The sequence below is a fragment of the Elephantulus edwardii genome, unplaced genomic scaffold, assembly GCF_000299155.1.
Source record: "Elephantulus edwardii isolate Elephantulus edwardi_28Jun2011 unplaced genomic scaffold, EleEdw1.0 scaffold00010, whole genome shotgun sequence".
Lineage (NCBI taxonomy): Eukaryota > Metazoa > Chordata > Mammalia > Macroscelidea > Macroscelididae > Elephantulus > Elephantulus edwardii.
In genome coordinates this window covers 30,053,326-30,068,958 of record NW_006399760.1, presented here as the reverse complement: position 1 = coordinate 30,068,958, position 15,633 = coordinate 30,053,326, and the positions used below count along the sequence as shown (strand labels likewise).

Sequence of the window (15,633 nt, the reverse complement as noted above, 5' to 3'; positions counted from 1 at the left end):
ACAGTGCGATTGGCACAGGACAGAGCGGAGTTTAGGGCTGTTGTACATAGGGTCGCTATGAGTCGCAAGCGACTTGACGGCACATAACAACAACAACATGGCTACAGGATAAAGGAACTCTTTTTGACCACTGACTCTCACCACCTGTAAACATTACACTAAAGTTATTTGATATTTAAAGGACAAAGCAGATGATGATAACTCACTAAATAATTAAATAAATACCCACTGATGTAGACTAAGAACTGGCTCACTGCTGACCCTCCAGTGCCAGTTTCTAAGGCTGTAAGTTGCATGAGAGAAGATCACTTATCCTTCTCCCACAAAAAAGCACGGAAATCCAAAATCTCTGTAAATGTTCATTTAAATTAATAAAATTATTTTTTTATAAAGCATTGTATCCTCAATCAACATTGTATCCTCAATCAACATTATCTCTCTTTTTTTCATGAATTATAACCATGAAGTTGAAAGTACTTTTCTATAAGAGAGAATTTATAAGTAACTTTGATATTAAGTTCAAAAATCTTTTCTACATTCAAAAGGTTTAGCAAGAATTTTAAAAAACGTACATATCGATAGAAATTGGCAAGAAATCTAACATCACCATGAAGAAGCATGTTAGCTAATGCAGGTGTATATGCTCAAGAGACCCGAAAGCAGAAACACGGATACCAGAGTTCATACAGTATTCACAAGAGTCAAAAGGTGGAAACACCTTGATAAATGGATGAGCTAAAAGTAGCCTATACATACTCAGCTGTAAAAGAAAATTAATTTCTGGTCCATGCTATATTAATAAACCTTGAAAATGCAGGGGAATGGGGAATAACTGCAAGAGTCCTGAATTTCTGTCTAGGGTGACAAAAAAAATCTGAAAATGGGTAGTGATTATGGTAACTCAATGCTGTGAATATAGTTAATGCTAATGAATTGTAATGGTTATTTCTTATTGTTGCTACTAGGGGTCATTGAGCCAAATACCCCTCACAGCAACGTGAGGAACAGGTTTGACCTTGCTCTACCCTGCACAAGCCTCATGATTTCTGTCATGCTCAAACTCATTCTGGTCACCACTGTGCCAGTCCATCTCACTGAGGGTCTTCCTCTCTTTTGCTGACCTTTTTCCAGCATGATGTTTCTCTCCAAGGCTGGTCCTGAAAATATGCCCAAAGTAAGTGAGACAAAGATTCACCATCTTTGCCACTAAGAAACATTCTGGTTGCACTTTTTTCCCAATAGATTTGTTTGTTCTTTTGGCAATCTAAAGTATATTCAATACTTTGTTGACATCACAAAGGCATCGATTCTTCTTCTGTTATTCATTGTCCAACTCTCAGATGCACAGAAATAATCGAAAAAGCCATGGCTTGGATCAGGTGTACCTTAGTCTTTAAATTGATGACACCCTTGCTCTTTAGCACTTTGCAGAGGTCCCTGGCAGCAGATTTTCTAAATGCAACATGTCTTTGATTTCTTGACTGCTATTATCATAGGTGTTAATTGTGGATCCAAGTTAAATGAAATAATTGACAACATCAATCTTTTCTTTTTCTATCATGTTGCCTATTGGTCAAATGGTGAGGATTTTTTGTTCTCTTCATTTTGAGATGTAACCCATTATTAATGCTTATAGTTTTTGATCTGTAGCAAGGGCTTCAAGCCATCTTCGCTTTCTGCAGGCAAAGTTGCAAGACCTCTTCTGAATCAAGCTTGAATTTCTAGCAGTTCCTGGTAGTACTTAAAAGTATTTAACTGGTAAACATTATGTCATGCATATTTCACCACAATATAATAAAAAAACCTCAGGGAGCTCTGGTGGCCTAGTGGCAAGAAACTGCATTGCAATCCCAGAGGTATGCGGTTTGAATCCACCAGCTCCTCTGCTGGAGAAGGAGGGGCAATCTCCTCCTGTACCAGTCAGATCCAATTTGATGGTACACACAAAAAATAATTAAATTAAATTAAATTTTTAAAATATAATAAAAAACCTCAAAAAATCAGAAAGAAATAGGGTCAACACCAGTGTATGTTTTCAATACATATTGTTTACCTTAAATGATCATGGTTTTAGTAATGTAGAGTAGAAAACAAACCTGACTGGATCTTGTTTGATGGAACTAAATGTCTGCGGTAATTTACAAAATGCATATGTATCTAGAATAACAACTGAGCTACTTAAAACTATTCCTAAAAGATCCAGAATAAGCAAAGCACTTCTGAAAAACAAAAATGAAGTGGGAGACATAGCACTCAATGATCTCAAAACCTACTACACAGTTGTAATAACCAAAACAGCCTTGTACTGGTACAATGACAGACACTTAGACCAATGGAACAGAATTGAGAATCCAGAAATTAACCCATCTGCCTACAGTGAACTGGTATTCAAGAAGGAAATAAAAATCTATCAGCTGAGGAAATGACAGCCTCTTCAACAAATACTGCTTGGCAAAACCAGGCTTCTACCTGCAGAAAGCTGAAGCAGGATTCACATCTGACACCATACACAAAAATCTACTCAAGGTGGACCACAAACCTAGGAGTAAAGCTCAAAAACATAAAAGATGGTAAGAGGGATCATAGTGAAACTAAACTTAGAAGGCTTGGCCTATGGTCTAAATAGGCAGGCAAATGCTGCTAGTAATGCTCAACCAGGAGAGCCTAACACTGGGGACCTTCAAAAGACTAAGTCTCTGTGCATATCAAAAACTTTTTCCAATAGAGTGAAAAGAAAACCTACTGACTAGGAGAAAAAAAAAATTGCAAAGACATCTCAGGTTAAGAGTTTCATAATGAAAGTTTACATAATCCTACAGGGCCTCCACAAGGAAAAGACTAATAACTATGGGGAAAAAAGACAGGGAAAGAATTTCACAAAGGAAAAAATTAGGATGGCCAATGTGAATGCAGGAATATGTGAAGCACAATGTACATAATTGTGTGAGCAAACCAAATTTAAAAACTTGTTCCTAAAATACTCCTCTGGCCTTTGAAAATCATATTTTGGTAACAGTAACTTGATCATTCAATAATTTAATGAAAACAAATTGAACTTTAAAAAAAAAAACAAAAAAAAAGTACACAATATCATGGTTGGTCTTAGGTGCCCTGGAATCTGAACTGACTCCTAGTTGGATGCCTAGTGCGTTTCAGAGGACGTCTATCGAATAGGAGGAGACTGGCCATCTTTTTCCCACAGGGCAGCTGGTGTTCAAAGCTGGTGGGTAGGAAGGGCAATTCCTTACCATTGGGCCACCAGAGTAAATGTATTAAATGTTACTAAGTGTTCACTTGGGTTAATCTTCTGATATGTAAACTTCTTTGTAATAAATCACTTTTTTTAAAGTAAAGAAAAAACACTATGCTTGCTTCTATAAATCTATCAATGTGTTTAAGTTGTGAACTATGGTTTTAAAGCCTTCTTCCCAATACCTTTTTCTTGCAGTCATCCCAATTCAGCTCTCTACCCATCAGCTCAACAATCCTGGGCAGTGCTTCCTCTGCTGCCTGCACATTTAGAAAGGCTAGCCGAGTGCGGCGCGAGATCATGTCCACAGCTGTACAAGCATACTCCTTAATCCCGTATTTCACCTGCATTGAAATGGAAAAAAAAATATATTCATTAAAGACCTTTCTTTTTTTTCCCCTATGGGGGAAAAAATGGCTAATGCTTAGTAAAGCCATGAATTTTTCTTTCTGTTCTCTGGGTCATCTGGCAGGTAAGAGACAAAGAACAGCAGCACACAAGTCCTCCAATGGCCTGCCAGAGGATGCTTGGACAATGGGATCAACTGGACAAGAGTAGTGCTACTGAATAAAACCAGGTATAAGCATGCAAACTGCATCATTTCCCATTGGCATGCATAGGATTCATTTCCTCTGTCTGTACACAACAGCCAGTGAAGACTGGGCAGACTCATGGTAATCTATAGTGTGTCAGAACTTTGTTCCACAGAGTTTTCAATGGTTGCTTGTGAGGAAGTAGATTGCCAGACTTTTCTTCTACAGTGCCTCTGGGTGGCTGCATACTCTCAACCTTTCAAGTAGCAGTTGAGTACTTAGCTGTTTATACTACCTTCCAGGATGTAGTCGGCTGCTTTACAGGCAGAACCCACAAAGGACAACTATTTCAAAAAGGTACGATCTTCTGTCTTAGGCTGTACTCTATTTTCTGTCACTGTTTTGGTTTTTCTATCTTAAAATAATTAGATGACAGAAGCCCTCAAAAGAAAACAGACAAGCATCAAAACAGTTACTTGCTGCCGCGAGGGGCCTATTTTGCCTCTAAGCAACCGCACATGTTATATAGAGTACAATTGCTTCCTGGCTTTCTTGGCTGTAAACTTTAGGGCAGGAGTTCAATGAGCCGTTCTTTCTGCAGTGTTGCTGGTGGATTTGAATTGTCAATCTGAACACTAGTCAAGCACTTAACAGATGGTGCCATCCAAGGGCCTTTTTAAAGGTATGCTGTTGTTACTGTTGTTATGTGTTGTGGAGTCAGAGCCAGCTGACACTCCACAGGGTTTCAGAGGTGGGGGAATGCTATTCACATCACTTTGCACCAGCAGCACAATTCCTCAGCTACCAAAGCTCCCTCTTTAAAGACATGGTGGGTGATAAACAAATAGAAAACATGATCCCGGCCTTCATAAAATTATTTGTTGATAAGTTAAGTGTCAAATCGAGATCTGTCATGAGCCACATATAACATGAGCTGCTACAAAAGAAAAGAGCTACAAGTTCAAACAAGGTACAGGCAGCTGTGAATTAATAAGACTTCGGAAAACTCACGATGAACAAAGAAATCCATGGTTTTTTTACTATTATTATTGTTGTCACTGTCAAACGTATTTCAGAATGAACATTAAAAATCTGTTGTTCTGGGTAGACATTGCATGTTTTAGGCAAATTAAATCTCTATCATCTTATTTTTTTTAAGATGATAGAAAACAAACAGGTGAATAATTTCCTAAGGCACGTAGGAAATTGACAAGTAACATACCTCAGCTTCAATATACGGAAATTCGGACACAAGACGAACTCCAACAATGGGCCACCTTTTCCCAGTCACACTGGCCATTTTTGCCACCTCAAAAGCCTTGTCTCCATAGGTGGCGGCAAGATGTTGAGCCACCTGTGGGAATAGAACTGGATTAGGGAGGTACTCTGTACTTTGAATATCAATACTTTCTAGATACAAAGCAAGAATGTGCACGCTGTCTTGTTTTCTCACAGCCTGTTCTAAGAGGGCATGAGCTTTTGATTTTGTGGGAGGAAATTACATGGGCTTTGAATGCTTAGGCCAGCACTAACTCCACTGCACATGCATCACTGTTGGAATGACTGATGAAGCTTCAACTTCATGCTGCTCCCAACATCCCTTCTGAAGAAGGCCTAAGTTTCAGATAGAATGTGACAAGCTGTTTTCTAGAAACAAATCAACTAAAACTCTGGATCCCAACAAAAACTAAATTATACATTGCTTTTTAGGAAACTAAGGCAAAGCGCAATCATGTCATTCTTTGCCCACTCCTTAGTTCAAAGTCAGAGTACACAAAAACAGTCACAGCAAAAAGAACTCTTATCAGAGAAGTGATATTGCTGTTGCTTTGGAATTCTGCAACAGTAAGGTTAAGTAAAGAAAAGGCTTCAGAGTGCAAACACACCTCACTTTCAAGCCCGTAATCCTGGACAAGCCTAATGTAGAGTGTAGGGCTCCAGTCTTTTCCCCCTTGAAGGAAAAGTCCAACTGTTCTGCTTGGTCCTGCTTTCAAATTGTGGACTTTGATAGCAGCATCTACAGCATCTTCTGCCATGGATCGGTAAGTTGTCCATTTTCCACCTATAATTAAACGAATAAATAATTTGTTCAGTCACTCTTTCCTCTTATTTTGCTTCTATTTCATCAGATATTAACTCTTTAATAACAAGTGAAAATTATGTCTAAAATATTTGGGGGGGAATACCTTCTATTCATTAGTTAAAAGAGATTTGAGTGTGGTAATTTAATCTAAGTCAATACAAGTTTGAATAAGCACCCTTAAATGATGGTTTATTATCCCGTACCTGCTATAGTGATAAGGCCACTGTCACTGACATCAACTACGTGGTTTCGGGAGATTGACTGAGTATCTGCAGATTTGGGGTCTGTGACAAGGGGACGAATGCCACTCCATGCTGCCAGGACATCCCCTCTTCTCACTGTTAAGAGTCAATGGAAAGGAGAAAGATTAGCAAGGAGAACATGTGAGTGTGCACTTGAAAACGGAGGGAAAGCCCCACAAAGAAGATCTGAGTAACTGAGTGAATGAGAGAATCACTCGCTGCCATCAAACTGGAACCAACCCACAGCCAAGCCTCCACTGGTTTCCAAAGCTGTCACTCAAATAGGAGGAAACTGTCCATCTTTCTCCCTTGGTGCTGTTGGTGAATTCGAACTGCCAGAGTAGCATAGCATTTAGGTTAGCTGTGTATGTATCTCCCTATGGAATCAACCATCAGAGCTCCCTTAAATGACTGGACAAATACAAGAAAAACTCATGAATCCTTGTGCTCCATGAGAAAATCAAAGAACTTGAAGAACACTGACAAATACTAAAGAGGAGGCAAAAAGACAAAATGATAGCAATTGTCCAAAAGTAACCTGTAAAATGATTAAAATGAACAAGGAAAGAAAGACACAGAACAAAAAGAAATCAATATCCCTCTGATGCTGATGGTCTGTTTATAGTCTTCTAACCATCAAGTCAGTAAGATGAACTGATAGAACTCATGTCTCAAAAGAATGAGAAAATTAAGGAAATATATACAAATCAGAAGAACCAGGCCATCTACCATATCTTAGTTCAAATTAGTAAATTCCATACAGGAAGGACAGTTTTGCAAGTAGAGAGGGCAAAATTTCTGCTCCTTGGAGGCAAGAATGGCAAGATACATACAAGCTTCAAGTGACATACTTTGGGCATATTGTTAAAAGGAGCTATTCCTTGGAAAGGGACATCATGCTTGGACTGATACAGTAATGGCAACAAGGAGTCTGACTATGGTCACAAATGATGAAGATGGCGCAGGATAAGGCAGAGTTCAGATTTATTATTCATAGGGTCATACTTGACACTATAGTACATAACCACATCATCAACACACGGATTTAATCAAATCCGTATCCAAACACTGTAAATGAGAAGAAAGTATAAGGCTTCTCAGTCTTGTTAAGGAATTAGAAATCAGAAAATCCCAAAGTTGAGATTCCATTTCTAGATAGCCTTACTACTCTGATTAGTACAGTCTCTTAAATACATGTAATCCTAATGTATTCCATGGGTTGTTAATACCTATTCAACAATTCTTGAATTGTACAAATGGTACAAAGTGCCAATCTTTACTAAAAATAAAATAGGGGCGGGGCCCGGAGGAGGCGGCCGAGCCAATGGGGCGTGGCGGCGGCAGCGGCCTGAGGTGGAGGCAGAGGGCAGCGGGGGGAAGATGGCTGAGAGTGTCAGTGCCGCGGTGGGAGCGGGCGGCCCGGTACGCAGTGTGCGCCGCTGGGATCCTGCTCTCCATCTACGCCTACCACGTGGAGCACGAGAAGGAGCGGGACCCCGAGCACCGGGCCCTCTGCGACCTGGGCCCCTGGGTGAAGTGCTCCGCCGCCCTGACCTCCAGATGGGGTCGAGGATTTGGCCTTTTGGGTTCCATTTTTGGAAAGGATGGTGTATTAAACCAGCCAAACAGTGTCTTTGGACTTATATTTTATATACTACAATTAAGAAGTTCAAGCTGCTTTGAAGGAAATAGCAAAAAATAAAGCCCCAGGAATAGATGGTATACTAATTGAAGTATTTCAGATAACAGATGTTGCCCTGGACGTGCTCACCAAGTTGTGCCAAGAAATCTGGAGAACAACCACTTGGCCAACTGACTGGAAGAGATCTATATTTGTTCCCATTCCAAAGAAAGGTGACCCAACTGAGTGTGGAAACTACAGAACAGTGTCATTGATTTCACATGCAAGCAAGATTCTGCTGAAGATCATCCAAAAACGATTAGAAGAGCACATCAGCAGAGAACTGCCGGAAGTCCAGGCTGGGTTTAGAAGGGGTCGTGGTACTAGGGATATCATTGCTGATGTTACATGGATCTTGGCTGAAAGCAGAGAATACCAGAAGAATATCTATCTGTGTTTCATTGATTATGCAAAGGCATTTGACTGTGTGGATCATAACAAACTGTGGCTGACTCTGAGAAGAATGGGAATCCCAGAACATTTAATTGTGCTAATGCCAAACCTATACTTGGACCAAGAGGCAGTAGTCAGAACAGAGCAGGGTAACACTGCATGGTTCAAAATAGGGAAGGGTGTACGCCAGGGATGCATCCTGTCTCCATACCTTTTCAACATGTATGCAGAGCAGATTATCCGAGAGGCTGGGCTCTATGAGGAGAATTGTGGCATCAGGATTGGTGGAAGATCTATCAACAATCTCCGTTATGCAGATGACACAACCTTGCTTGCTGAAACTGAGGAGGACCTCATGCACTTGCTGCGAAGGGTCAAGGACTGCAGCCTTCAGTATGGACTGAGGCTCAACATCAAGAAGACAAAGATTCTCGCCACTGGACCAATTGGCAGCGTCAGGATGGATGATGAAGAGATTGAGAGTGTTCACAGCTTCACTTTGCTAGGCTCCACAGTCAACACTCTTGGTACCAGCAGTCAGGAAATCAAAAAGCGTATCGCAATGGGAAAGTCTGCCGTTAGGGACCTCTCAAACGTACTCAGGAGCAACAGTGTCTTTCTGGAGACTAAGGTGCGCCTGATACAGGCCATGGTATTTGCAATTGCTTGTTATGCATCAGAGAGTTGGACAATGACTAGGGAGGACAGAAGGAGAGTGGATGCTTTTGAGCTGTGGTGCTGGAGAAGGGTACTGAATGTACCCTGGACTGCCAGGAAAACAAACAGATCCATCTTGGAGAGGATTAAACCAAGCTGCTCCTTGGAGGCAAGGATTCTGGGGCTTCGTCTGACATACTTTGGACATGTTGCCAGGAGGGACGGGTCCTTGGAGAGGGACATCATGCTTGGGAGGGTGGAGGGACAGCGCAGGAGGGGAAGACCCTCTATGAGATGGATTGATTCGGTGACTGGGGTAATCGGGATGGGTGTGTCAGAGGCGGTGCGGTTGGCGCAGGATAGAGCAGGGTTTAGAGCTGTTGTGCATAGGGGCGCTATGAGTCGGAAACGACTCGATGGCACATAACAACAACAACAATTATTACTTGGCATGACGGCCAGCGCAGTCGCCGCCTTGATCCTCATGACGTCCTCCATCGCGTCTGTGGTGGGCTCGCTGTACCTGGCCTACATTCTGTACTTTGTACTCAAGGAGTTTTGCCTCATCTGCGTCACCACGTATGTGCTGAACTTCATCCTCCTTGTCGTCAACTACAAACGGCTAGTTTACTTGAATGAGGCCTGGAAGAGGCAGCTGCCGCCGAAGCAGGACTGACGGCCAGTGGACTCCGGTCACAAGTCCCTCTTCCATTAAGTTTATTTTGCAGCAGGTTTTTTTGTTTTGTTTCAGTTTTGTGTTTTGTTTTTTTTTTTAAAAAAAGTCTTCAACAACAGACACTCTCTCCCCAGGAATCTTAAACTGATTTTTTAAAGTCCTGTAAATTTGAAGGGGCTCTAGCTATTTCCTGTGTCAATCTTCAGTTTATGGATATGGAGAAAAAAAAAAGAGGATACGCCAAGCCAATCAAAGACAAGCTTTAACTTTACTTTGAAGATGTTTCTGAGATAATACAATGTCACCCCTGCCCCCTGCCCTGGCCCCCCAGTTGTCAAGTGAGCAACCATTGCTGATAATTCTCTAATGTGTATCAATTCAATTTCAGGTATAACAAATGTGATCATGACATGAAAATATTTTAGACTAGATACTGTATTAAATATTGCCTTGTTTACAATAAAAAAAAATAAATATCAAAAACAAAACTCTCAACTATCTAACTAGGAAATTACTGCTATTTTCCATCAGTTCACAGCACCCTATGAGTCAAAAATAAAATTTAGCCAACCCACGTACAACATCCTTGTGGTCACCACAAAGCTTATCTGTGAAATTCCTTAAGTAGCCACACCGATCAGGAATTATGGTTTCAACTCTTCAAGACTTCTGACTGATTTTTAAATTATTTGGTGGAAAATTGGACTTTCCAGAGTAAATCTGAAGCATATGCAAATAATTTTCATGGCAAATGCTTTCTCTTTTCTATATTAGGTAGAAAAGTATATGTATGAAATTGTATTGTCTGAGACAAAAAGACTAAAGCAAGTTTTACACTCAGAGAAGGGGCACTAACTAAAACATCACCCATATGGATAACACTTTAATTGCTTATTTCTGGAATTGATACTTTCAAGAAAACACTATCAGAAAGAGTTCATAGTAGACTTTATTTTGCTTGAAATCTTAACATCCAGCCCTTTAGCATGAGAAGTCTATTAGATCAATGTTGCAATAGAAGTTCTTTATTTCAAAAACTATATTTGTTGTTGTTGTTAAGTGCCGTCTAGTCGCAGGTGACTCATAGCGACAGACCGTATGAAGAAAATGATGGTCTTAGACATTACTAATTTAGCTAACTCTTGAGCCTTCCTATAACTTAGAGTTCTTGATTTGCAAGATAATAAATTTCTCTCTTACACACACACACACACTGATTTCAAGAAGCTGCACTACAATTCTGAAGGCACATAGTTTGCTTTGGCCAGCTGCTCCATGGAAGAATGGATAATCTCCTCCCATGTAATTAATCGCCTCTGAAAACCTGCTGGAGGGTCAGGTATGGGTCGGTTCTGACTCGATGGTACATAACCACAAGAACAAGTCTGTGTGTGTGTGTGTGTGTACACACACAGATTGTACTGCAAGCCCAAAGGACTCCACTGGAGGGTAAGCTATGGGTTGATTCCCATAGTTGACCAATGCTGTTGCTGACGGTAAACAACGGCAACAGATTCTAGAGCACAACTGGCCCACTGTCTTTCTGCAATGACGAAAATGTTCTTCATCTACACTATTAAATTCATCGGGAATGAGCAACATGTGATTAAGAGGCACTTAGATCATGAAACTGAGACATTGTATTTTCATGTCACTTCATTTTAACTAAGCATAAATAGCCATGTAAGCAATGGAAATGTCTGCAGTCAGGAACCTCTCAAAATTGAGGTGTAATTATTTAACTCTGAGGACTAAAGTATGCTTAATCCAGGCCATGGTCTTTTCAGTCACTTGCTATGCATCTGGACAGTGACTAAGGATGAAAGAAGAATTGATGACTTTGAACTGTAGTGTTAGAGAAGAGTTCTTAATGTCCTATGGACTGCCCAAAGAACAAACAGTTATGTCTTGGAGAAGGTGCAGCCAAAATGCTTCTTGGAGGAAAAATGATGAAGCTTCATCTCATATACTTTCAGCATGTTGCTAGAGAGGGACATCATTCTTGGCAAGGTGGAAGGGTGGTGAAAAAGAGGAAGACCTTTGCTAGGTAAGTCAACAAGGTGACGGCAGCAACGGACTTGAGTGTGTCAGAGATTGTGAAGATGGCAAGGGACAGGTCATGTTCAGACTGATTGTCCATAAGGGCACTATGAGTCATACTAGACTTAACAGCAACCAACAACAACAACATCACCCAGAAGTTCTAGAGTAAAAGCCCCCAAAAGTATATTTCAGATCTTGTTCTGAGAGATCACTGAGTTGATGGATCCACCATCAACATTCCTAATAGACAGCATTTCACTGAAATTTGCTAATGAGAATATAATCTGCTGTAACAGCATTCTTTTCCCAGAATACTTTAATGTCATACTATGATCCCCCCCTTTTATAATAACTTCAACTTTCTCTCTTCACATATTCAAATAAATAAAAATTACTGTCCTTCAAGCAGGAATCTAGGTTCTCTTTCTGGACAATACACCTCATAAGTAGCCACCACTCATCAGTCAATATTATGATGAATAGAGAAAGGATTAAAGCTGTCAATAATTTAATCTTTCTTGGATCAACAACCAACACCCTTGGTTCCATTAGTCAGAAAATCAGGAGACATATTGCATTTGGCAAGTCTGCTCTAAAATGCTCAAGAGTAATGGTACAATGATATCAGTTTGAAGATTAAGGTGCTCCTGATTCAGGCCACAATCTTATTAATCACCTGCTATGCATTAGAGAGCTGGACAATGAATAAGGATAACAAAAAAAAAAGTTTTTGAGTTGTGTTACTGAAGAAGAGTACCGAATATCCCAAGAATTGTCAAAAGAACAAACAGATAAGTCTTGGGGAAAGTGCAGCCAGAGTGTTCCTTTCCAAAGCAAAAATGGCAAAGCTTCATCTTTCATGTTTTGGAAATGGAGTTAGGCAAGGCTATTTCTTGGAAAGGAACATGAAGCTTGGAAAGGTGAAAGTTAGTGAAGGAGAGGAAGATTCCCCAGTGAGATGAACTGACACAGTGACCTCAACAATGGGCTCTAGTGTGTCAGAGATGATAAGGATGGCACAGGATAGGGCAGAGTTCGGGTCAGCTATTCATAGGCTCATTATGAGTCAGACTCTACTTGATGGCACCTAACAACAGCTGATGCTGAAGAGATTTCAATGAAACTTGCAGACTAAAACAGACTAGTAAGAAAGGTCTGGAAATCAGTTCTTGAGATTGCTGTGGATCAAAATAGATGGCACAGGGCTGAGTAACATTTAATTCCATTCAGCATAGAATCACCATGTATATGGGATGGTGTGAAGACGTATAAAAACAATACAACATAAGTCACACAGGTTGAACATAGCCATATGTTGCCACTGGTCATGTATATAACCATTACCTACTTTAATTGTCCATGATGTAATAAAAAAGTAGCACAACTCAGGGTTGTTAAGCCTTAGAGCTGAAAGATTCATCTTGATTTTTCTAATTCTCATACAACCAAGAGAGGTACACAAAATTTCATTACTGGTTTCATCTGCTTCTCACCACAAAGTATTCAGCAATAACAATTCCAGTATTACTTCATTGTCTCCTTCACATTCAAGTATTGTATCAAGTACTGGCACAAAGACAGTCAATAAATATTAAATGATATTTTAAAGCATTTATTTACATTGTTTAGATCAAACCGCAAGACCTAAGAGTTACAAAATTAAAAGTAGAAATATTTAGATATCTGACCCAAAATTATAGACTTTATGTAAAGTTTCTACTGATCATATATTTAAACAACTAGATGTTGTTGTTGTTGTGGAGTACCATCAGCGCTGACTCTCAGTTGACCCTCTAGAGGGTTTTCAAATCGCATGGGAAGAGTTTGTCCATCTTTATCCTACAGGGCAGCTGATGCCCTCAAAATGAACACCTTTGAGTAGGCAACATAATTCTTTACCACTAAGCCACCAAGCCTCAAACTTGGGTGATGGTCCATTTCAAATAGTCCATCCCAAAACAAATGGATCCTTAAGATAAAAGAAGACAATTATTTAGACAACAGGAAAAAAATCTATTATGAAACTTTACTAATTCCATTAAAGGTTAATCCAGTCCCTGTAGATAAAATTTTACTGGATATAGTATCCAGTTGACTTTTTTTATAGACCAATTCTCTTGGTGCTAACAGATGCTATATGCAAAACTGTTTAGCAATATTTTAAGACTGTATGAGAGAAAATAACTAGTCCTCTTATTATTATGCTTAGAAATTATTTTTATTACATTCCTGACAAAGAACTTATTCAAGTTTTAGTACATATGTATAAACATAGGGAAATCTGGTGGCCTCATAGATAGGGAGTTGTGTTGCCAGCACAAAGGTCGAAAGTTCAAATCTACCTGTGGCTGTACAAGAAAAGGATGGGCAATCTCTTCCTGTGTGATTTACACCCTCTGAAAACCCACTGGAAGATCAACTTTGAGTTGGTTTCTATTTGGATAGCAATGAGTTTGTTGGAATATACAAATAACAAAATATAAACAGTAAACTGGAAAATATTTTTTTAACCACTGCTTGAAAATAACAAAACATAGTATGATTGTTTCAAACTATAATTAACATTTTTGCTGTTAAAAACTTGGCAGTACAAATGTTTGTTTGTAAAATTAATAGAAAACGAAGCCTATTGGAAGTGACAATTAAGAGATAAGCGTGCAGTTTTGTTTCACACCCACTCTTTGAGCATACATTTTGGTGTGTTCTTTCTCATGTTTGCCAAATTAAGAAATAATCAATAAGTGGCATGAGAAAATATCTAAATGAACACAAGAGAAATAGTGTCAGAAATCAATACTCTGCTACCAACATGTTTAACCTGCTGAAATGAAGTGTTAATCGCAGAAATAAGGTACCCATATTACATTTATAAACGAATGAAACTAGAAAAAGCAAAGCGCATGACACTATAATTAAACAGCTGGAAGACATCCAAGGCTGTGTAAATTGATAACCCTGGTATAGTCTCTGGCAGTGAAAAGGCAGATCTGCAGTGAGGTGATATGGCCAGCTCAGTTGTTAATTGAATAACAGGCAATCTATAAACACTCCTAATTGCATATGTGAAACCTGTGTACGAGTAGAGAAGCTGCCTAGAGGAGCTCTCCAAAAAACTACCTGGAGGAAGCTCTCGGCAAATCTTCTGTCTCTCTCAATCCCAGTAAGCCACAGTTTCGTTTAGCCACTGAATCCTTCTGATTAACCTCCACACAGCAGACTTAATGATACATTTTTCAAAAGATCATTTTTCTTCCTAACTCAATACGAAAAGCAGAACCATCAATTACCCATTTCAGAAAAGAACAAACAAATAATCTAGAAAAATCATCCAGTGAATAGAGGGCTTTCTAAATTGTAAAAGAAGACATGGTCTTATTCCCAACAGGCAAAATGCTTTGCAGAATTGTTCCAGTGCATTTTGCAGAAGTGTGGCAGCTGCTGTGAGCAGCATGAAGTGCTAAGACTTGACACTTTTTTTTTTAATCTTCTGAAGGCTATCATCATTTGGGGAAGCTCAGAAATAGTTGCTAGTACTTAACTTATTCATCCATTTAATAAATTCTTTTAAAATTAGTATTTCCTCTGATGAATTCAGGATATTTCAGACTGTGCTAGATGCTAGCCCAATTTTTTTCTTAAAAACAACAAAAAATTAGTATAAGAGACTTGATGATCCAAGGTATTATCAATGAGATATGAAACTGCCTCTGATTTAACATTCAAATCCAGATAATAGCAGCTGGAAGCAAAGGCCACTGTCATTCTAAAGTTGTGTAGCAGCTTCTCCCCATGCCATAAACTGATAAATTAATCCAGCTATAATATCACATCACGAAACTCAGAACAGCAAATCAGAGTGCTGCACAGTATTTCAAAGTACAAGTATTTTACATCACCAATATCAGATGGATCTTGGCTGAAAGAAAAGAATACCAGAGGAATCTGTGTTTCATTGACTTTGAAAATACATTTGATCATGCAGAGCACTACAAACTGGCTAATCTTGGTAAGAATGGGGATCCCAGAACATCTAATTGTGCTCATATGAAACCTATACTTGGAACAGGAGGCAGTC

At 39.5% G+C, this 15,633-nt stretch overlaps 2 protein-coding genes across 2 annotated transcripts in view; one reads left to right on the top strand and one right to left on the bottom strand.

Annotated features, from left to right (window-relative positions):
- The window catches only part of GPD2 (glycerol-3-phosphate dehydrogenase 2 (mitochondrial)), a 201,461-nt gene that overhangs the window by 13,436 nt on the left and 172,392 nt on the right, over nucleotides 1–15,633 (bottom strand). Inside the window, exons 10-13 of the mRNA XM_006880784.1 lie at nucleotides 6,070–6,204; nucleotides 5,670–5,845; nucleotides 5,006–5,137; nucleotides 3,436–3,594 (exon numbers count right to left, since the gene is read on the bottom strand). Of these exons, the coding sequence (XP_006880846.1) occupies nucleotides 3,436–3,594; nucleotides 5,006–5,137; nucleotides 5,670–5,845; nucleotides 6,070–6,204 (602 nt within the window). The remainder of the gene's footprint in view (nucleotides 1–3,435; nucleotides 3,595–5,005; nucleotides 5,138–5,669; nucleotides 5,846–6,069; nucleotides 6,205–15,633) is intronic.
- Nucleotides 7,433–9,515, top strand: LOC102869238 (vitamin K epoxide reductase complex subunit 1-like protein 1-like). Its single transcript, XM_006880805.1, has 2 exons — nucleotides 7,433–7,764; nucleotides 9,275–9,515. Exons 1-2 carry the CDS (start codon nucleotides 7,433–7,435, stop codon nucleotides 9,513–9,515), a joined length of 573 nt encoding a protein of 190 aa, XP_006880867.1.